The 24082-nt window shown below is 39.0% G+C and overlaps 1 protein-coding gene across 2 annotated transcripts in view; it reads right to left on the reverse strand.

Moving 5' to 3' along the window:
* Positions 1-5729, reverse strand: part of pcdh17 (protocadherin 17) — a 94966-nt gene extending 89237 nt beyond the window's left edge. For both annotated transcript variants that reach the window (XM_031897118.1, XM_002936924.3), the window contains exons 1-2: positions 5279-5729; positions 1028-3573 (exon numbers count right to left, since the gene is read on the reverse strand). In XM_031897118.1, the coding sequence (XP_031752978.1) occupies positions 1028-3505 (2478 nt within the window). In that variant the 5' untranslated portion in view covers positions 3506-3573; positions 5279-5729. The remainder of the gene's footprint in view (positions 1-1027; positions 3574-5278) is intronic.
* Between the last annotated feature and the right edge of the window lie 18353 nt (positions 5730-24082).

Genomic DNA, 24082 nt, shown 5'->3' on the forward strand with positions numbered 1-24082 from the left:
ATTTTGCATGTAACATAAGGGAACTGGATGTCCTAAAAGCCTGTAAATGTTAAAATCAATAGATTTGGGGAGGGGGTGGATGGACCTTGGCAAGAGACTGTGATAATGTGATTGACTCCAACATGTAAAAATGTCTCTGAATGCTTGAGAGCCATGTTCTAGCAGACATATGTAACCTGAAACCAGACAAATTACAAATGTCTTGACTGCATATCCACCCATATCCACCACGTAATGGCTCAGTAATTAAAATAATTGTACTGAATCAAGACTAGCACCAAAAATGTTAAATGCCTATGACAGCTAGAATAAACAGGACTGTCAGTTATCAGCCAATCACTATTGCCAGCCAGACTCAGACAGGGTTTTTGTTAGTACAATATGGAATTACATTCAAATAAGCATACAATATCTAACCTTAGTCAAATGATTGTTATTTTTGTCTGTGCAGTAGGAAATTAAATACAAGGGAACTGGCATTGGACACAGCTGCAGGAATAAAAAAAAAACCCTATCCAGTAAGCTTAAAAATACCATAGCTTTTCACAACACATGCCTCTAAATGCTTAGACTTTCACCTTCAAAAAATGAAATGTCATGGTCTCTGTGGTTTACAAAGTAATATGTTGTTTACTTGTAGCAGGCATCAGTAATGAGAACTTGAAAATCAATGACCAACACAACATTAATAACCCTTCCATAACCTACTAATTAATGAACATACTTTTAAAATGAATCATTAAGGTACATTTCACCATGCTCAGTCAACTATAGATTTGGTTTTCCAAATAAGAAAGTAAAACCTGTATTATATGTAAATATAGGTTAAAAAAAATGGCTCAAACTACCAACCCCCAATTAAATAAAAAAAAAAATTAAAGTCTTAGTTAAAAATGTGATACTTGAATTTTCATTTTATAAATATTGTGTTCATCTAAAAAGGTTTCCCTTAGAAGTGATCTGGATGACATAACAATAATTAAAAGAGCAGTTTACTATTTATAAAAGCATTTGAAAGATGTCATACCTGAATTATAGACATCCGATTTGCCTCAGTAGAATTGTTCACTGGACCAGTAAAACTGTTTTGGCATCCAACATGGCCTTGAGGAACAGTCAGATTATTTGATGTAGGCTTCAGGTACATCACTTCTGAACGTGGAGAACTAAGAGGCAACCTGGTTTGGTAATCAAAATACATTGGTGATGTTGCAAGTGATGGACTGCTTACAACATTCATGACATTCATGGCATTTCTCTCCTCCACTTCACTTTGCACAAGCATAATGTCATTCTTGTTAATTTTTTTCTTCTTACTTTTTCCTAATTGAGGGTGGCTGTACTCTGCAATTCTGCAGTTATAAGTTCTGATTTCCTTGTTTTCTCTCTTACACTTGACAACGATTGTGATCATTGCAGCCAGAAGAATGATTGAGATTGTGCTCAGTGTAACTATAAGGGGCAAAGACATATCCCACTGGTTCTGTTTTCCATTTACTCTAGGCTCACCTTCAGGTAGAGACCCAGTGTAAGATTTTATGATGAGCTTGGCCACAGCTGAAAGTGATGGTTTACCATTATCAGTCACTTTGATCACAAGCTCTACTACTGGAGAAACTTCATCCCAATATGGAGTAAGTGTTTTGATCTCTCCTGTCACTGAATCTATTTCAAAGAGGTGATCTTCATTGCCATAAACAATTTCATATGTCAGTCTTCCACTTTCTCCAAAGTCATTGTCCATTGCTCTGACTGTGGTGATAAGATACCCCACACCAACATTTCTAGGTACATGGATTTCTGCTGTATCATTTTGTAAAGTGGGCAAACAAATTACTGGTGCATTGTCATTAACATCCAGTACACTGACCCTCACAGTAGCATTACTTTCTAAATGAGGGGATCCTGAATCTTTTGCAAGGACTTTAAATTCAAAATATTTTGTTTGCTCATAATTGAAGGATCGAAGAGCGTAGATTGCACCATTAGTAGGATTGACAGAGACAAAAGTGTAAATTGACACATCGCCAACATGGGATGGCAATATTGAGTAAGACACAGTACCATTATGTCCCAAGTCTGGATCTTGTGCCAGGACAGAGCCCAAGTATTCCCCTGGAATGTTATTTTCGGATACTTGCAATACATACATAGCTTTGGTGAAGTGGGGAGGGTTATCATTTTCATCTAAAATTTTAACGGAAAAAGATTTTGTGGAGTTCAATGGTGGACTGCCATTATCCCTGGCGATTATAGTTACATTATATTCATCCTGTATTTCACGATCAAGAGGTCTGTCTGTTACAACTGTATATAAATTATCATAATTTTCTTCTAGTTTGAAAGGCACATTACCAAGAACCCGGCATATTAACTGTCCATTTTTACCTGAATCCTTGTCAGTGACCCGGACTAAGGCAATAACTGTGCCAGGGGGTGCAGCTTCGCTAATTGCTCCCTGGCGTACTGATACAAAACTAATAGATGGAGCATTATCATTCTTGTCAATTACTTTAACAGTAACTTTGCAGTGTTTAGGGATAGGATTTGGGCCTTGATCACGTGCTTGTACATCAATTTCAATCAGTCCATTTTCCTCATAGTCTAAATTGCCTTTAACTTGAATTATGCCTGTTTTGGAGTCAATTGAGAAAAGCTCCCGTATTCTGTCAGGGGCATAGCCACTAAAGGAATACACCACCTCCCCATTAGAACCTTCATCTGCATCGGTGGCATTTAGATCAATCACAATTCTACCTAACGGTGAGTTTTCTGGTATTTCCACCATATAAGAAAGTGCCTCAAAAACAGGGCTATTGTCATTGGAATCAATTACTTTGACATTTATTTGAATGGTGGCTGATCTGGGAGGATCACCTCCATCCAATGCTGTCAAAATGAGTTTATGATGGCTTTGTTCTTCTCTATCCAGTTCTTTTTGAATGACTAACTCAGGAAACTTAGTTCCATCACCTCTGGATTTCACATCTAGGGAAAACAAACCAAAATCATCACGTGTTATCACATAGGTTTTTAGGCCATTTTCACCAGCATCAGGATCATGGGCACTGGTAAGTGGAAATCTTGTTCCAGGAGATGCATTTTCTGAAATATCTATGTCGATTTGCTCAGATGGGAAGTTGGGGGAATTATCATTGATGTCCAGAATATCGACTTTGATCATACATATTTCCTTATCATTAGCAAATACCTCCAAGGAAAGTTGACATTTTGGACTTCTCCGGCAAAGGGATTCACGGTCAATCCGTTGTTTAGTGTACAAAACCCCACTATCCTGATCCACATCCAGTAAGTGTGGTGCAGAATTTTCCAGAACTCTGAAGTTCGATTTTCTTCCCCTCTCTGGAATTCCAAGCTTTGCATCTTTGCTTATATTGCCTATGAGAGTTCCAGCTCCCACCTCATCTGGCACAGAATAATTTAAGTTTTTTAAAGTCAGGGCGGGTGCCCATAAAAATAACAGCAACAAGATAGAAAGGTACATCCCCAGATACGATGGTAAAGGTTTGCCTTCTGTTTGCTTCCCTTCTTTTCCAGTTCAGTTCAGTGAACCTGTTGATTCAAAGACACCTGCAGTTAGACAGGCAGCAAATGGACCATAGTAAGACAAGGCTGGCAGGGTTAAATCAGAGATTCTTTCTGCTACAAATACAATTCTTAACAGCCTTGCTAAGTCACTGATGCCTTTTAAAATATTAAAGGCCATTTTCATAAAAATAAACCTTACATGAAGGGAATGCTGCATAAACTGCATCAACATGTTCCTTTGCTTTCTTGACTTGCAATGAACATCCGTTCAGAATCCAATCACAATTTCACACAGAACTAATCTTTAAAATAAAAAAAAAAGGCTTCTTGAACTGCACGGACATTTCATTCTGAATATTTCTCATCCTATTTATCAAAACATGTGGCACCATAATGGGAATTTGTATTTGCACCCTTGATATAAACTATTACAGTGCCCAGTTTATTGCCATTAGCAATTTCGATAAAATACATTATCAGTAACATTTGTCTGCTAGTGAATGCTGGGAGTTGTATTCTAACAGTAGCTAGGACATCTTCATGCATGAAGATCAAATCAACAGGCAGAGCATGGCTGAAGGTAGAAGTGGTAAAGCAGGACTGCATAGAAGAGGAGCAAGCTGCCGGATTTACAAAAATGCTTGCCATTTAATTGAAACATAACACAGTTGGATGAAAAAACCTATATGCTTCAAGCATTGCAGCTAGATGTACTGCTAACTGCCCTAGCAGATAAATAGGGGGGGAGGAATGCAGATAGAGCAAAAGGTATGGCAAATTATGTCACGTTGTAAGTGGCTATTAACACTATGTGATATCACAGCGCATTACATTACCTTCGTTGTGGTCAGAGACTGGTTGGTATGAATAAAAGCAGGATTGTTGTGCTATACTTGGATTGCAATACCTCTTTCTCTATCTTAAATACATTTTATTAGGTGGATTGGATTATTATTATCACTAATGGGAGTTGTTGTTTCTTTAATAAAAGTAATTACTAAGCAAATAGCATAAAACTGTATCTGTCCGCGGTTGGCCCTTAATATCTCAGAATGACACATGCAGAATGCAGATGCTTTAATAGCTGCATGAGTCACATTCAGAAATAGAGGAAAAAATACACATTCACAATTATCAAAGGAAAACTTAACATGCATTTCTGCCGAAGATGGGCATCCTTCTACAGGTTGTTAGACTACAACTCCACCATGTTACTGACAGAGCCAATGCTGGGAATTGTAGTTCAAAAACCGTAGAATAGCTGCAGGTTATTTCTGCCCATCACAGATTACCAGGATTAAGTGCAATAGTGAATGTGCAGTGAAATCCCACTAGCTGATATTCAGCAACCATTTCCACCCTGTTTGGTTTATGTGAGGATGCTGGGAGTTGTAGTTGAATCGCAACTCAAGGGTTGTGGGTAGGGGCTCCCATCAGGGCCAGAGTTAAAGAAGAGAGGGGACATGCTGGAAGGCTGCAAACAGGGTGTCCCTGATATATGTACAGACAATATACAACATCTATAGTTATACAATATAATATGGGGAGGCCCCCAAGGGGCAGTGGTGAGTGTGCAGAATAATTCAACCTACAGTTTTCCAGCTGATATTAACTATGACTCCCAGCACCTTTGGTTTGTCCATAAGGATACTAGCAGAGAGAAGAAGCTAAGCTGGAGGGCCGTGGGTAGTCTCTCCCTGTAAGGATAAGGCTGCAGATTCCCCCTTACCTTCACAGAGCAGCAGAGGAGCTGGAGCGCCGGGCTACAGACATGAACTGTATGATCCCTGCCTGTTCCCCAGAGCCAGTGCAAGAAGGCGCACTCTGTGTGCAAGCAGGGAAGGAAAAAAAGCAGTGTGCCCACATCCACAGCACCACGGACAGCTCCTAATCAGTCCCCTTGCGGTCCCTTCATGGCTCTTCACACTGTGGAAGGCAGCACAGATAATTGGAGACTTGCTGACAGCCTTTGCCTTTTCCTCGGCTGGATCATTGCAGCTGTCAGAACAGATTCAAGCCCAGCGTCTTTTGGTAAGGGAAAAAGAGACACAAAGAATCCAGCAGCAGAACATCCATTCGCAATAAAGTAGCACTTTCTGTAATTCAACAGTTGAGCATTGGCTTTAATCCCTTGGAATCCTGCAGAGTTCTCTCCCTCTCCCAGCCCACAGCTCGAATGCTGCCTCTTTACAGACTGACTCTATTCACCTCACGCTGCTGCTTAAACATTGACACTGTTCAGCAGCCAACCAATCAGGGCTCGCCTAGCAAACCCGCCTCTGTTGGAGCCTCTCCAATAATACAGTAAGTTTGGGCATTAGAGGCGGGAGTAAGATGCAGAGGCTTTGTGTCATTGATTAGATCAGTTAGGGCTGAGACAGTAACAATCTGACAGTGGAAGTGCCGTGCTTCATGTGCTCTGTCTTCTATAGCGCAGTGACACTGCCAGTCTCCCTTCCATGTCTGGGTGTTAGTCTGGAGCCTTGTGCCAAAGTCACGTTCTTATTAGAGGGCTCACTTATGAGCACAAGTGCAATTGCGGTGCTGCTGAGAGGGGCGCAGCGTTTGCACACACCAGCACTATACCTCGAAATAGCACTTTGCGTCTGGCAGCCTGCAGGTTGCACCAAATGACAACACAAATGGTTTTCATGTAGCAAAGTTGCTGCTTTTAGTGTTTACCATGAAGTGGTAAATATCCCCAGCTTCTGCAATACGCCGTGCAAATACCATCCATCAATGCATTGTCCACATTTGTGTCCAGCGGTGCACTTTACTTGTCTTTTCAAATGCACATTTCTGCGCAGTGTAATAGCAGCCCTGCATTTAGCATCTTGAACTTACCCCCCTTTTCTCTTCATTAAACCTCTCATTATCCTCTGTTATCTTACATCCTATTCTGCTCTATTAACTCCAAAAATGACTACATTTCCCATCATACTCTTATTTTACATCCTATTATGCCCTATTAACTCCAAATTGACTACATTTACCATTATCCTCTATTATCTTACATTCTTTTCTGGCCTATGAAAGAAAAGATGACTGCATTTCCCATCATCCTCTGTTCACATACATCCTATTCTGCCCCATTAACTACAAAATGAATACATTTCCCATCATCCTTTGTTATCTTATATCTTATCTCGACCTTTGAAAGGAAAGGTGACTGCATTTCCCATAATCCTCTTTCTCATATATCCTATTCTATCTTATTAACTACAAATTTTAAATCATCCTCCATTCTCTTACATCCTATTCTGTCCTATTAGCTACAAATTGACTACATCTCCCATCATTCTCTGTTTTCTTACATCCTTTTCTGGCCTATGAAGGATGACTACATTTCCAATCATTCTTTATTCTCTCACATCATATTCTGTTCTGTTAACTACTAATTGACTACATCTCCCATCATTCTCTGTTCTCTTACATCCTCTTCTGGCCTAGGAAAGTAAAGATGACTACATTTCCAATCATTCTATATTTTCTCACATTCTTTTCTTTTCTATTAACTACAAATTGACTACATCTCCCATCATTCTCAGTTCTATTACCCATTATCCCCTGTTATCTTGCATCCAATTCTGCCCTATTAACCATAAAATGACTACATTTCCCATCATCCTCTGTTCTCTTACATCAAAATATGGTTTAGTGCAAAACATTAAGAGAAAAAATACACACACAACATTGTTTATTTTTTTTTATTTATTTTATTGCCCCTTTTATTAGTAATTCAAGTTAAGGCATGTTTTAAAGACGTTCAACTTGAAAACCTCTCATGCAGCCTTGCCATAGTGGCCTGCATGTGTTGGATTTCAGGGGAAGGAGAAGGGGACAGAGAAAGGAAAATGGGAGACCAGGCTCGGTTTATGCCATGGCTGGCTGTGCTGGCAGAGGTGGGTGACCTGGCAGAAGCAGGTGGACTGCTTGGAATGGGTAGGATGCCAGAGGCAGGCAAGCTGGTAGAGGCAGCTGGGCTTGGTGTAGCTAACTGCTGACATGTAATGCTTTGTCACTAGTGATGAGTAGAGATGTAGTGAACTGTTCGCCGGCGAACAAATTCGCGCGAACATCGGGTGTTCGCGAACGCGTATGTTCGCGAACTTTCAGCGTATGTTCGCAGTTTGGGTTCGCGCGGCATTTTCCGCAGTTTTTTTATCGACGCAAAAAATATCGCACAAATCACACATGGCGTTTTTCCGCAAATCCCGTTTTCATGGTGTTTAGCACGAAAGAAAAAAAGCTGCGTATTTTCGCTAGAATATCTTGCGCAACGCTGTGCCAACAAAGTATTTTTTAGAGAAGTTTTTGCCCTTGATCCCCCTCCTGCATACCCCTGTCCAGGTCGTGGCACCCTTTAAACAAATTTAAAATCAGTTTTCTGGCCAGAAATGGCTTTTCTAGTTTTTAAAGTTCGCCTTCCCATTGAAGTCTATGGGGTTCGCAAAGTCCGTGAATATTCGCGAGTTTTGGCGTAAGTTCGCGAACCGGTCCGCAAATTTTTTTTTTCAGGTTCGCTACATCCCTAGTGATGAGTAGTGAATCTGTCCCGTTTCAATTCACTGAAAAATTTGGGAAACTTCTGAAAAAAAGCAAAAAATTCACAAAGTACAATTTTTTTTATGCAACCGTGGCATTTTTGATGAGATCACAACCTTTTTTGACGTGACCGCAAATTTTCTGTGGTATCATTTTGCAGCCGCTTCGCAAAAACTCAAATCGAAACGCGAATCCATGCCTGGCAAAACTTTTTTCTCATCACTAGTGATGAATGAATATGTCCTGTTTCACTTTGAGAATTCATTGAGAATGCACTGACGTCAACGATAATTTTTCTTAGCATTTTTTTCATTCAAAATGCATTGAGGTCAATGAGCATGCTTTTTTGTGCAGCATTTTTCTCATAACAAAATTTTGCAGTTAGTCCATGCCTGCCCAAAATGTTACTCATCGCTGTAGCAGCTTAATAGGTTGCACATTTGCCTTAAGGCCATGGCAAATGGGGAGATTTGTTGCCTGGAACAAATCTTCTAAAAAAGGCCTTTTCTTTACTTACAGTATATGATTGGCTTGATCGCTGGAAAATACAAAAGAAGGCCCTTTTCTACGATTAATCCAGATTCAGCGAGTAATGTTCTTTCTTAGTAGCGACCCAAAGGTAAGCGAAGGGGAAAGCTTTTTCAGGAGATTTGTCACCCACTGTAGTGGAAATTTACCATGGGCAGCAAATCTTCCTGTGTTCCATCTGCTTTAGGGCTTGAACTGATGAGTGTTTCTTCCTGCGCTTCCCTGCAGTGGTGTTCTCCTGCATTCCATTTCTGTATGGGACTGTACTCAGTGCAAGTGCTAAATGCAGGTTCAAGTACAGCCCTATACAGATGAATGGAATGTGTTTTTATCTATGCTCCATGTAGTGGAACGCAGGAGAGTGCAGGTAAAATGCTTGTCAGTACGAGCCCTTACAGAGCAAGGATTCTGAGTTCAATTCTAGCCCTGTGAATGTACCAAAGTTTGAAGGTTGTGTAGTCCTTCCCTGAACTTCAGTGCTTCTCCCTGCTTGTGCTTCTGAGATGCCTCTTGGCTTAGTGATTGCATCACCTACTGTCTGCTTGCCCTGCTACCCATTTCACATTGCCTGCCCTGCCTGCATCCATCCTTGCTGTCCCTCTCGCGCTCCCTGACTACCAATGTTGTAATGAGATCACTGTGTTAAATAAAAGTAAACAAAAGCATGTAAAAAAAAAAGGGACTTGTTTAATATTAAAATGTAAGGCAGTAATTCTTTTATGGGGTAATTTTACTAGCAGCTTGTGGCAAGTAAAGACAATAAATTTGCTGTTCTATAAAGTATAAATCTTCCTTGTCTGCATAATGTTATTAGGTATTACAGGTATCGGACCCCTTATCCGGAAACCCGTTATCCAGAAAGCTCCAAATTACGGAAAGCCTGTCTCCCATAGACTCCATTTTAATAAAATAATTCAGAATTTTAAAACTGATTCCTTTTTACTCTGTAATAATAAAACAGTACCTTGTAATTGATCCCAACTAAGATATAATTAATTCTTATTGGATGCAAAACAATCCTATTGGGTTTAATTAATGTTTTATTGATTTTTTTAGCAGACTTAAGGTATGGAGATCCAAAAGGAAAGACCCCTTATCCGGAATACCCTTGGTCCCGAGCATTCTGGATAACGGGTCCTATACCTGTATTTAAATAGATGAATGTGTTTTTGGAGGTTTATATAATTCCATACAATTATTAATAAGAGACATAGGCAGAATGGTGGGAGGGGTTTTCACTGCTATTGCAGAGTTCAGCTGTCCGTCAGTATTGTGACCACTTCCTGTGAGACACTGCCACTTTTCATTTCACCTGGAATCTGAAAAAGGTTCCCTCTGCAACTCCGACATTATGACTAGTGATGAGCAAAATTTTTGCCAGACATGGATTTGCAGCAATTTGGCGCCCGACAATAAAGTTGCATGTGTAAAAAAAATTGTAGCACGTTATTTTTTGATGCATGCAACTATTTTTAGACACGTGCAACGTCATTTTCCACATTTCCGAAATGCAAATCCTTTCTGAGTTCCACAAATAGATAAATGGGATAGATTCACTAATTATGACACTTTTAGGAGGTAAAATTCTCTCAAATTTTTTTTTTCAGCATCATTACATATTTTGAGGAAGGTTTAATATTACTGAAGATGAGCATATTATGTGCCTTACACGCAGAATGTGTACAGGGTTCTGACCTCTTTAGGTCACTCTAGTGGCGCTGCAGCTCCCTAAAGGATCGCCTGAGCTGGATTGTCTGCTGTGCTAGATGCATAATTTCCAGCCTGACAAAAATGTAATTTATGATGTGTGCTGGAACACGATCATATCTTTAAATAAGGATTAAAAAATACATAATGAGAAAGACAATGTATAAAAAAAAATATTTTCTTAAGAAATGTCCTTTTTTTTACAGATAACCTTTTTTATGTAAATTAAAAATGGTTACAAAAAACTCTTGGACAAAATAACTTGGATTAGTAATGAATTACGTGCACCCATCAAAGACAGCTAACTAGGGAGGGGTGGACAATAGTGGACAGATGAACTCCTAACCAGTGGTAAAGGAGAACTCCATTGATCAGTCCTGCCAGGGATTAGACATTTTACTTGCTTCCCATTTTTCCTCCAGGCTTAACCAGCTATGTCGGGTAATGCCACACTGGAGAAAGCTGGCTGTCCTATCAGGAGGCAGCGACTGCCTACAGTGTATGCTGGAGGCACAGAATGGGCGAGCCGATTATGACTCACCAAGACCTGCACAGGGTGGCAGGAGAAGTAGGAGAGCATGCCCACCTGAGTGCTTCAATTCAAGCCCTGCAGGGGCCACCAAGAAGGAACAAAGAAATACCCATCAAAGAAGAGGAGGCAGCCCCAGCCCTGGTCCAGTGCACCGGCAAGTGATGAGACTGAGCAGGATGCCCTAATCTCAGTACCGAGGAATGTTGTGGACAGGCTTTAACCTCAGTTAACACAGTGTCACCATATGGTTCCAGGGCATCTGTTTTACCCAGATGTCTAGTGGGACATTGTCCAGTAACATTGGTGCTGATTGCCAATAGTGATAAGCAAATTTTTTCGTCAGGCTTGGATTCGCAGCAAATTTCCGCTTTTTGCCATTGGCGAATTGCTTTGTAAAACAGAGGAAAAATTAATTGCCCGTCCAAAAAAGTCATAGTTGCATCAAACTGGGCTGACAAAAAAAAAAAGTTGTGCAACAAGTAATAAAGGATAGGGTACTTGAATACATTGCTGTTCACAATATTATAAGTTTGTGCCAGCATGGTTTTATGAGTAACAGATCTTGCCAGACTAATTTAGTCACCTTTTATGAGGAGGTGAGCAGGAACCTCGATGCTGGAATGGCAGTTGATGTCATCTACTTGGACTTTGCTAAAGCGTTTGATACAGTACCTCACAGAAGGTTAATGATCAAATTGAGGAATATTGGCCTAGAACATAATATTTGTAATTGGATGGAGAACTGGCTGAAGGATAGATTACAAAGAGTGGTGGTAGTAAATGGAATATTTCTAATTGAACCAGCGTTGTTAGCGGAGTACCGCAGTGGTCAGTCCTTGGTCCTTGGCTTTTTAACTTGTTTATTAATGACTTGAAGGTGGGCATAGATGTTTCTGTTTTTGCTGATTGTTTTTCCCATAAAAACAATCAACATACCAGAGGCCACCCCTTTAGATTAGAGGAATGGAGCTTCCATTTGAAGCAGCGTGTAAGGATACTTACCGTGTTCGTCGCACAGTCCGCCATCCGCACGGGATCCAACGCTCAGTGCGTGTCGCGACTGGAATATCGCGTCGAATTGTGCACACTCCTGCACTTGCGTCTTGATGCATGGCGACTATTCGCACACACAGCGACTATTCTTACCCACGCTTAGCATGCATTTGGATGCACGGCGACTATACACGGCGTACGTTTAGATGCACGGCGTGTGCTTTGTGTCCGTCTTGACGCTCGCCCTGGGCTATTTAAGGCTGGCTATAATGCCTATCAGTGCTTGGTTATCTCGGTCTCCTTTTAAGAAACCTAGCCTGTTCTTGTGTTTGAATCCCTCCAGTCTTGACCTTTGCTCTGAGCTTAGGGCTGTGTGGGGCACTTGTGGGTCTCTCTGTCAACATACTTGATCCCTTCCTGGTAAGCCTGACACAGCGTAGGTGCTTTTTTACGGTAAGATTGTGGAATGCCCTTCCTAGTAATGTTGTAATGGCAGATTCTGTTAATGCCTTTATGAGGGGCCTGGCTGAGTTCTATTGTGATAATAATATCTACAGTTAGTATTAATGTTTGTGTATATATATATATATATATATATATATATATATAGTTTAAGTATGTGTTGGTATAGATTGGTAAGTATAGGTTGTGTGTGCTGTGTTTACTTGAAGAGTTGAACTTGATGGACTCTACCCTATGTAACTATGTAATTACAAAATAATCCCTCAAAATATAAAATGAAACCTAATCATGTCAAGGAAATTAAAGTAACCAGCACAAAAAATTACTTATTATGCCTAGTGCCCTCTTTCTGTGCCATCACACACTGCACAATTTATGTGCAAATACAGGTTACAGCCACATTACCAACCGATGTTATTTCCAACTGCATTGTCAGATCAGTTTCCATTCAGTACTAAAATTCTATATATCCTATATATAGTGCAGTAGCCATTACTAATTATGCATATGTGTATATACAAAATTGGCCTCTCTTTATATCTCTTGGTAAAGTCACTCTGTAGCTCTCTAAAGCACATTAAAGATTATCAATAACACAATAGCAATTACTAGCTGGAGTTCAAGGACCAGTGGTGAGTTATAACTATCCTAAATCATTAATAGGGAATAGTCAAGATTGATTTTTGAAAAATGTTTTATGCTAAAACAACTTCTTTGCCAAATACAAGACATTAAACAATTAATTGTAATTAATTAATTTTGTAATGGTTTTATAATATTATAAGCTTATGCTTATCAGCTCAGGTACCTTTCCAGCACCTTGGTACTTGATTTTCAGGTGACACAACTCTAGAAAACCAGGATAGAAGAGGGATGTCCATGAGACATAAACCCTCTTCTGTACACTCCCAACAACACCAAATGGGAGAACACAGATTTGGATGAAAGGAGACGTAGAAGGAACATAAATGAGAGGAAATAGGCCTACAGATAAAGACTGTCCAGGAGAGAGGGTTGCTGCAGCTTTTTTTCCCAACTTACAAAAATATGGACAAGACATATTTGACTGGTTACTAATGGGCTACAAAGCAGAAGGAACTTTGCATCATGTCAAGTTTTTTGTCACTCATTTGATTATCCAACCAGCAATCAAGGTGACCTGGATAACCAAAACACCTTTAAAATTCATCATTTAATAGATGTAAAATGTACCAGGGCACTATCTACAAAAAGTTTATATCTTCACCTCATGTTCCCTCAAGGTACTCTGATTCTCTCACATGCCTGTGTGTGTGTTAATGTGAATCAAACCTTAGATTGTAAGCTCCAGTGAAACAGTGATTGATGTGAATCAAGAACAATCATGGTGAAGTTCTGAGCAAACATATTTACATGATGTATGAGGGATTTTTCTAGGGTGAAAGAAATGAATGGTCTTCATGCTGCAAAGTTTAAAGGCTTCTCCTTCCTTCCTCTGGTAATGTCTCTTTTCACTACTCATAGCTGACAGTAGCTTGCCACTTCTAACTTTATACTTCACAGGCTGATACTATGACCTATCTGCTCTTTATCATTTGCCATCATACCTCTCCAACTGTTCTTTCAACAAAAACCTTTCTCCCAGCTGCTTCTCTCTTCACAACACAACTTTGTTCCTTTATTCTACCATTCTTTTTTAGATCTCTATAAAGCAATGTCTCCTGCTGGCTGTGTCCCTCATGTATGCTCTTCCATTTCTACAAGGCTTCTGTAGTGCTTCTCTCCTTTGTTAGCCGATACGTAATAATTAACTTTTAATAATGGTTTAGACCAAGGATCTCAACACCCCAGCCCTCCAGCTGTTGCTAAACTACAGCACTCAGCATACCCCCCAGCTGTCTCTGGGATGTTGGGAGCTGCATTTAAATCATCATGTTAGCCACATTGCACATCCCATCTGAGAGACTTAGTGCTTATGGAGTATTGGATATCGTCATGGAATGTTGACTATATTAGAGCTGCAACTTAACAACAGTTGGACATTCCTGGTGCATGCATTGGTATTCTAAAGAATTTTATTAGTATGGTTATCATCTAGATGGTATCTTATTTCCCTGGCTGGTAATTTTTTTGCGTGTCAGTGTTATTAACAGGAAATAAAGGTAACAGAGATAAAGCTTCAAAGGAATGAAAGGTAAGGGGAGCCATTTGATCAATGCACTGGAATGAACACAGCTTAGATAGTCAAATACCAATTCCTCCCCCTTGTCTGTTGTCTGGTCTGGGGGTATGGATGAACTAAATGGGCTGTGGGGGCAACTGTGTCAGTGGGGATGATCCATGTTGTGGAAATGCCTAGAAACAAAAAGCCTCTAGAAATAAAAATGTTGTGCACAGCAAGTAGTCTGTTGCATACTGAATGACCATTGCACATGGCACATGATATTGGTGCAGGAGTGGCTTAGATTATTAGAATATTAATGCAGCTCTTTGTGATACATGCATTTGGGAGGTGTGCAAGGTGAGATCTTGATGTAGAGCACAATGTAGAGATACGGTGCAGATGTAGAAGCAGAGATTAAGCAAGATAATGCCCTCTAGCATATTTAAAAATGTACCATGACAAATCCCCCCCACCCATTATAGCCCCACAAATGTCTCACATTCTAGATTTATGCTTAATCATACATACAGTATTTTTTATTGACAATTGTTATTGCTTCCCCCTTAAAACCTTGTCCAAAACATAAAAAGAAGGCACACATAAGATTACTGTAATTACATTAGGTAAAAAAATAAAGAGAAACAAATCCTGACACATTTTTTGCCTACACAGGGCTATTACATATACAGTTGAGCTCCAAACATCTCCGGACACGACATGCTGCTAAAACCAGGTCTTTATTGTTCCATCTAAAAACTAGACGCCTGACATGTTTCGTGCGCAAACGCACTTACTCATATGCCTATGAGTAAGTGCGTTTGCGCACGAAACATGTCAGGCGTCTAGTTTTTAGATGGAACAATAAAGACCTGGTTTTAGCAGCATGTCGTGTCCGGAGATGTTTGGAGCTCAACTGTATATGATATAACTTCTCCCTTCAGCTACGGGTTCGGGGCCCTGAGCACCCGGACCAACTGTGGACTCTGGTGAGCTTTTTCTGATTCTGCATTAATTACAAATTTCCATTGGGGCCCCCTAGAGTTTTTTCACAACTGCGCTAGGTCTGGGGTGTTCACACCCAGACCTTTATATTTATTTGGTACGGGTTTTGATTTGTTTGGGGCTTCAATTTGTCATTCGTTTACATTTACTTTGTTATAAATACTATTTAGAGTAGAGGCTTTATTATTTGTTTTCTTATTAAGTAGCTGAACTTAATCTCTACACAGGGCTATTACTCAGATTTGAATTAATGAGTAAATGCTCTTCAAAGGCTAGAAAACGCTTACCGTTTTTAATGAAAAGGACTAAAGTAGACCACCCTTTCACTTGACCTCTACAGCTGGAATGTTACAACTTGTTCAGGCCTCCCATATTATTATTTTATTTTATGTTGACACTTTAGCCCTAGGCCTGTTTGGCATCTCTGGCCTATATGGTGAATAAAGGTTCTCAGAATTTACCCTTTTCCCGAGAGATACTCAGCTATCTTTATCAAATACACTTGTTACATCTCTGCATTCAATCTGATTCCTATCTTATCTACATCACATTTTAGATTTTACATGTATTAGTCAGCACCATAAGAAATGGTTACCGTGTTTCATAATAGAACTTATTCTACAACAGCAGCAACTATTACATCTGCTAATAGTACTACTGCATTTAAAATAAAATTATATAATGATATAATTTGAAAATCGTTGCAAAAACTTGGTGGTGTTATCTCACTATGTTTTTTTAAATAGAAATATGTAAATATTGGCAGATTCTTATACAAGACTTACATGGTATCCCACTGATCTTGACAGATATCTATATCATATCTGTTGGTTCGGAAAGCAGGCAAGTTAAAAAAAATGAATCTGCCAATGTACCATGTCACCCAGTGCATGTTATATTGGCAGATGAGGAACTGAAGGGAATTTACTTCCTGCTGTTATTTTTGTTCATGCTCTTTGAAGAATTAATGGAAGCAACATAAAGGCAGCCATACTGTCTGTGACCTCACATACACTCTCCATTCCTTCTACTGTATTTGTAGGCTGAGTATACATTTTTGAGAATACCCTTTATAACTGTTTGCTGAACATGCTAAATATGTATTTTTTATTATATATACTGTACAAGATCCCTTGCAATATAAGTTCTTATATGTTGTAAATTTAACCCTGACTTCTTTTTCTCTCAAGCTGGAAATTATCTAGCAACATGTATTTTCTTCAGAAATAGACAAAACCCAGAAATATAAAATCGATTGATCAACTTTAGTTCCTGAAGGGCTTTAATTAATAACTGAAAATTATGTATTTTTTTTTTAAACTGACACATATCACCACAGGAGGTTCAACAAACTGTAGGTAGCCTTAGTGACACCTCAGGCAAGTCAGTTTGATCTCTTCAATATACAGATAAGCAAATAATGTTTGCTGGTTAATGTTGGAGAAAATTCTTAAATGATCCATATCATCCATTTGGAATTCATGTTCTTTGGGAAGTTTGGGTATATTTTTAATTTATAATAAACATTATCACACTGTGGGGCACATTTACTTACTCACGAACGGGCCGATTGCATCCTATTGCGTTTTTTTCGTAATGATCGGTATTTGGCGATTTTTTTGGAAAATTGTCGCGACTTTTTCATTGCCATTCCGAATGTTGCGCAAAATTTGGCGATTTTTTCGTAGTGTTACTACTTGCGCGAAAAGTCGCGACTTTTTCGTAGCCTTTGCGCCGAGTATGAAAGATTTGGATTCATTCAAGCTTCAGTATGGTGACTTTTCTTGGGCCAGGTTGGAGCTGCAGGGTGCCATTGAGTCCTATGGGAGGTTTCCAAAATCATGCTAAGTCTGAAAGTTTCGCCCGCCGCTTACAAGCGATCAATACGAAAAAGTCACGACAAGATACGAGTGCATCGTAATGGCTACGAAAAACTCGCGTTTTTTTGCGCAAATCGTATTGGTAACGAAAAGGTCGCGACAATTTCCTAAAAGTCGTAAAGGCGCAGAAAAAAATCGCAAAAATACGAAAAAGTCGCAAAATGTTCGTTTTCCAATCGGAATTTTTCCAATTCGGATTCGGATTCGTGGGTTAGTAAATGTGCCCCTGTGTATTGTTTTGTCCAATGGCGTTTGCACTCAACTGTCTACTATGGACAGAACTATAAGCGACATCATACTGAATACTTGTAATCTGTTTATTTGGATATTTACTCTTTGATCCAGTCCACTGCTTTATATTCTTGTAAAAGCTTTTTTTGGGTTAGCCATTCCCAGTTACATGGTTAATGGTTAAAGAGCTGGGTCATTAGCTTTTTGTTTGCTTGTTTTGTTTTTAGTCATCCGTAAAATGATGTTTCTTTAAAGAAATATGTTATCTTTATGATAACTGCCTTCCAGACTGTATATCGCCACAAGTTAATTATGTATACTATTTTCTTACGCAAAAACATTGGATTTACCAACCTTGACCATGCAATGCTTGAATAAATGAATATAATTTGAATTAAAATTTATAGGGAAGCAAATCAGATACTTTACATTTTCTTTTCGTGACAAACGTGCAAAGGTTCCGACATATGAAACAAAATGAATGAAAGGGGATTTTTTGCTTTAATGAGGGAAGGCAAGGAGAACTGCATTATGTACTGTGGAAATGAGGAACTAGATACTACTTTGCATCCTAATATAATAAAGACCTGTTGAAAAAATAATTCCCTGGAAGCTGTTCATCAGCAAGGCGGAAGATTAAAATGAGGAGATTTCACCTTCACCATTGTAATCAAGTTAGAGGGCTGTGCCACATTTGTCTTTAATGAAAAAGAGAGAGGGCTGAGTTGAGGTTAAACGTTTAGAAGGCTGTTTGATGGGTAATCTTACAACTTTTTAACACTATTTGCAGTTGTTGAAAGGGATGATAGAAATATCAGTGATTTTTTTCTAGTTTAAGCAAATTCTTGTCTTGATAATGAGCATCATGGCTGATGGTGTACTGATTGGTACATTGGTAGTAAAGAGATTTCTGTATATAATAGTGTAGAACATGTCAGTGTTTTAAACTGTAATGAAGTGGGTGTTTTTTTAAAATTTTATTGTTTTATGATTGTGGTTTATTTGTGCAATTGCATCTTTAAAAGGAAGAGGAGAACAGAAGGCGGTAGCCGCTAAGGACCGATCACATAATCTCAAATGTGTAGGGAGCAACCAAACAATTTTACCCGCAGCACTTTGGTGCATTGGGCAATACAACCAGGGCTTATAGTGAATGCAAATGATATTTCATACGCAATGTAACACATCAACAGCTTGATACATGTATGTTGGGGAAAAGGCTATTTGCCTGATATGCCATTTTAATAGCCATACTTTAATAGAATTTTTTATGAATACATTTTACAGTGAGTTTTTATAACCTGTACTATGGGCACACACCATTTGTTCTTGTGCCTCAGAAGGGTTGAGCTCCCTGATACCTTTATGTGATGCACAACTGCCAAGATTCTGATAGATAAGAAATCCAATTTTTTTTTTACAATACTGAGCATCAGAGTTTACAGATGCATTTACTTATGGCAGGCCTTACGCAGGCAGATTTACGAAACTAGTACTGTAGTTCAATCTTAGTAGGACACATTTTTGCTGAATCTTATGGGTATATTTATCATTCTGTGTAAAAAGTGGAGAAAAACATTAACAGTGATGTTGCTCATAGCAGCCAATCAGATGCTTTGGTTTGAGTTTATAACTGTTGAAATCTAATTGCTTATTGGTTGCCCTGGACAACTTTATCAGTAATGTTTACTTAATTTTTTACACAGCATAATAAATATACACCTTAATGTGCTTTATTGGTTTGAGAAGTTAAACCTATTCATTTTAGATGGAGTATTAGGGTTCAGCACAGCTCAGCAGTACCACTAAGCACCAACCCTCATCTGAATCCCTACAATGCAAAATGCATACAGGAAGACAGGATTCAGACAATTATTTTTGGTACTGGAATGAATCATTTTAGCATGGAAAATAGATTATAAAAAGTAAAATCTCTAATGAGTAAGGCCTCACTGTAGAGTGGTCACTTTAATGCTCTTATGCACTTTAACTGTATCCAGTATTTTGTGAGTACCATGGGGGTCAAAATACCTGACAGGTTATTCATCCCCCTAAAAACATGGGTTTCTTAATGGCAGTTACTGATTTACTGTGTAGATTTACTGGGTATAAATGTACAGTTTCAGTATATTGGATGAGTACATTTAGTACACAGCTGAGCAATGAAGAGATGGAGAAAGAGAGAAGAAGGTGTGTGTGCAGTGAGCATTTGTGAAAGATCTTTTGTGACAGCTTTGATTACCCAAAACATTAAATCAAATGAGCACTAATTTACCACATCACCTAAAACATAATTCTGTATTGAAAATGCAAAAGGTATATTTCCACTTTGCATCCTTTGGGGTTTTATTTATTAATTTAGTTTTGATAGATAAATATAATCCATGAATATATAAATCAATTTCTCATTCCTTAACCTTCAGTAAATGAAAGAAATGTTTCTTTGGTACACTATCACTTTGAAGTAATGCCGGTGAATCCTTAAATAGTATCTGTAAGTATCCTGAAGGCATTTGGATGTTAAAATTCACTTGTACCTTCAATTTCAGACTTGAATGAGGGAACTTCCATAATAAAGGCCAACAGGGATTTTGTACAGTTCTTGGGAAAAAAAAAAAGAAAAAAAAATCTTCACTCACAGCAAGTGTCTTCTTGAATGTCAATGGCACTCTGGGCATAGCCAAATTTGTGCATAAAGAAATTCCAGCACAGCTCAGTTTAGGAGCTTAGGCCTCTACAGAAGGGAAAATGAAAATTTAGGGTCTTATGTCTCTGTAGTAGGAAATATTGTATACATGTATATATACACATATAAAAAATAAAATATAAAATAATCCAAATGTGGTATTCAAATTCCAGATGCTGGATTCATGAATCAAAATGAAAATAAATAAATAAATAAATTGCAGAATGGCATCAATTATTCACTGGAATTAACCTTGGAACCATTGGCACAATTACAGCTAATGAGGGACCCATCCTTTGTTGTATTTTTAAACTGATGTGGATTGATATACTATTCATTTACTATTTGCCCAGATGCACACTCTAGAGCACAAAATTGCACCCCTTATTGCTCATTCAGCACTTGCATCTGTACCACTGCTGGCCATTAGGCAGGAAGTAAGGATGGCCACTGTTTCTTCATAACTTGTGAATCTGAGGGGTTACACCCAAGTTCCTTCATTAACCTGCCCCTCATGAATACAGTGCTGCGGAAGCACTATTATGCTCTGTTTTGATTCACAAGGTCCTGTGTCTGTGATCATTTGGTCAGGCCTTGCTAAATGACTTCTGAGGCCTAAACATCATGTATTTCTACTAGTGATTAGCGAATATGTCCCGATTCGCAAAATGGTGAAAAAGTCTCAAAAAGGCGCGGCAAAAAAAGATTGTAAAAAGAGAATTGTCGTGGGCATCATTGTTTTTTGACGCACATGTAAAAAACATGACGCACATGACACCAGGCATGAATTCGCTGCGAAATCCCACATTTCTCCATTGTCAAATTTTTTGCTCAAACTGCTGCAGAGTCCTGCGCTAGCTGAATTTTACAAATGTTTCGCGTTTCTTGAATTGTTTAGCAGTTTTGTGAATTTTGCAGCGAATCGAAATGGGGCAGATTCGCTGATCACTACTTATAAAAGGAATATGGATGCAACTGTGAGTTGTTTCCCTATTATTTCTTTATATTACATGGCTTGGCATAGTTAAGGTGCCCCAATTCCAATGATGCTGTGTAGAAGAAAAATAAATTATATGATATTATATTATATTACATGGTTAATATTTTGGATATCTAACCTTTGAATAATGTAAATTAATTGTGCTGGTATAAAATCACCCTTTGTTCATTTATAAGCCTATCTGTGTTAAACTGAGCTCCTTTGTCAACACTGGGCAAAATTATACCTGGGCAGTTACCCACTGCCACCAATCAGTTAGCATTTTCATACAGCTGCTGGTAGAATAAAAAAAGCAAAAATCTCATTTCAACTAGATCAGATGTGACTGTGTTACCATCCAGAGCCCCATGGAAACATTATAGTGCAACCAATCATTGTACTTCAGATGGTAGTAACATACTGTTGTAGGTTAATCAAAAGGATCTGTGCATTAAAAACAAAAAAAAAAAACAATAAAAAGTAGAATAAATAATCAGGGTTTGACCAGGTTGCCAGAGTACCAGGATTTTGCAGTCAGCCAGGGCCCTAATGGGCCCCATTCTATACAAAATAAGACCATACTTTTTATGTATATCCTAACTGAATTCCAAAATTCCCATCGATTTCTGTAAGTTTCCTTTTACCTAAACCACCAAAAGTAAGAATCACTTTTAAATAGTGTGCAATATACTATCTTCAAAAGTCCAAAGCTGTTACTGCAAAAGTTGGTTCTACATACTGTATCTATACAGTGGCTTGCAAAAGTATTCGGCCCCCTTGAACTTTTCCACATTTTGTCACATTACAGCCACAAACATGAATCAATTTTATTGGAATTCCACGTGAAAGACCAATACAAAGTGGTGTACACGTGAGAAGTGGAAGGAAAATCATACATGATTCCAAACATTTTTTACAAATAAATAACTGCAAAGTGGGGTGTGCGTAATTATTCAGCCCCCTGAGTCAATACTTTGTAGAACCACCTTTTGCTGCAATTACAGCTGCCAGGCTTTTAGGGTTTGTCTCTACCAGCTTTGCACATCTAGAGAATAAAATCCTTGCCCATTCTTCTTTGCAAAACAGCTCCAGCTCAGTCAGATTAGATGGACAGCGTTTGTGAACAGCAGTTTTCAGATCTTGCCACAGATTCTCGATTGGATTTAGATCTGGACTTTGACTGGGCCATTCTAACACATGGATATGTTTTGTTTTACACCATTCCATTGTTGCCCTGGCTTTATGTTTAGGGTCGTTATCCTGCTGGAAGGTGAACCTCCGCCCCAGTCTCAAGCCTTTTGCAGACTCCAAGAGGTTTTCTTCCAAGATTGCCCTGTATTTGGCTCCATCCATCTTCCCATCAACTCTGACCAGCTTCCCTCTCCCTGCTGAAGAGAAGCACCCCCAGAGCATGATGCTGCCACCACCATATTTGACAGTGGGGATGGTGTGTTCAGAGTGATGTGCAGTGTTAGTTTTCCGCCACACATAGTGTTTTGCATTTTGGCCAAAAAGTTCCATTTTGGTCTCATCTGACCAGAGCACCTTCTTCCACATGTTTGCTGTGTCGCCCACATGGCTTGTGGCAAACTGCAAATGGGACTTCTTATGGTTTTCTGTTAACAATGGCTTTCTTCTTGCCACTCTTCCAAGGCCAACTTTGTGCTGTGTACGACTAATAGTTGTCCTATGGACAGATTTCCCCACCTGAGCTGTAGATCTCTGCAGCTCGTCCAGAGTCGCCATGGGCCTCTTGGCTGCTTTTTTGATCAGCGCTCTCCTTGTTCGGCCTGTGAGTTTAGGTGGATGGCCTTGTCTTGGTAGGTTTACAGTTGTGCCATACTCCTTCCATTTTTGAATGATCGCTTGAACAGTGCTCCGTGGGATGTTCAAGGCTTTGGAAATCTTTTTGTAGCCTAAGCCTGCTTTAAATTTCTCAATAACTTTATCCCTGAACTGTCTGGTGTGTTCTTTGGACTTCATGGTGTTGTTGCTCCCAATATTCTCTTAGACAACCTCTGAGGCCATCACAGAGCTGCTGTATTTGTACTGACATTAGATTACACACAGGTGCACTCTATTTAGTCATTAGCACTCATCAGGCAATGTCTATGGGCAACTGACTGCACTCAGACCAAAGGGGGCTGAATAATTACGCACACCCCACTTTGCAGTTATTTATTTGTAAAAAATGTTTGGAATCATGTATGATTTTCGTTCCACTTCTCACGTGTACACCACTTTGTATTGGTCTTTCACGTGGAATTCCAATAAAATTGATTCATGTTTGTGGCTGTAATGTGACAAAATGTGGAAAAGTTCAAGGGGGCCGAATACTTTTGCAAGCCACTGTATATATTCTTATATTTTTCTAATATAAATGTTCCTAAAATAAAACATTGTTACATTTTGAATTAATTCCGAGTTTCAGTGTGTTAAAATAAAACTATTTCTCTGTAGGATTTGTTCTTCATTAAAATGAAAGAATTCTTTGTCACCACACCCTACTTTTCTACCTGACCATAAGAAAATAAAAATGAACCCTGAAATCTATGACATGTAAGTAGTAAGCACCTAAGCATATTAAAGGGATTCTGAAATATATATAAAGAGAATGTTCAATCAGTCAGATGAGTCTTTGGGGGCCATTTACTTATCCACAAACGCTCCGAGCCTTCGTTCGAGCGCTCAGTGCGTATTTTCTGCCACTTTTTCGTACCTTGCGCAACTTTTTTCGTACTTTGCGACAAAAATTGTGCAACAAAATCGTATTGCCGCGCTGAGTACGAAAGTTTCGGATTCATTCAATACAAAAATTCCGGATCTCCAATACAATATTATCTTG

Source organism: Xenopus tropicalis, chromosome 2 (assembly GCF_000004195.4).
Source record: "Xenopus tropicalis strain Nigerian chromosome 2, UCB_Xtro_10.0, whole genome shotgun sequence".
Taxonomy (NCBI): domain Eukaryota; kingdom Metazoa; phylum Chordata; class Amphibia; order Anura; family Pipidae; genus Xenopus; species Xenopus tropicalis.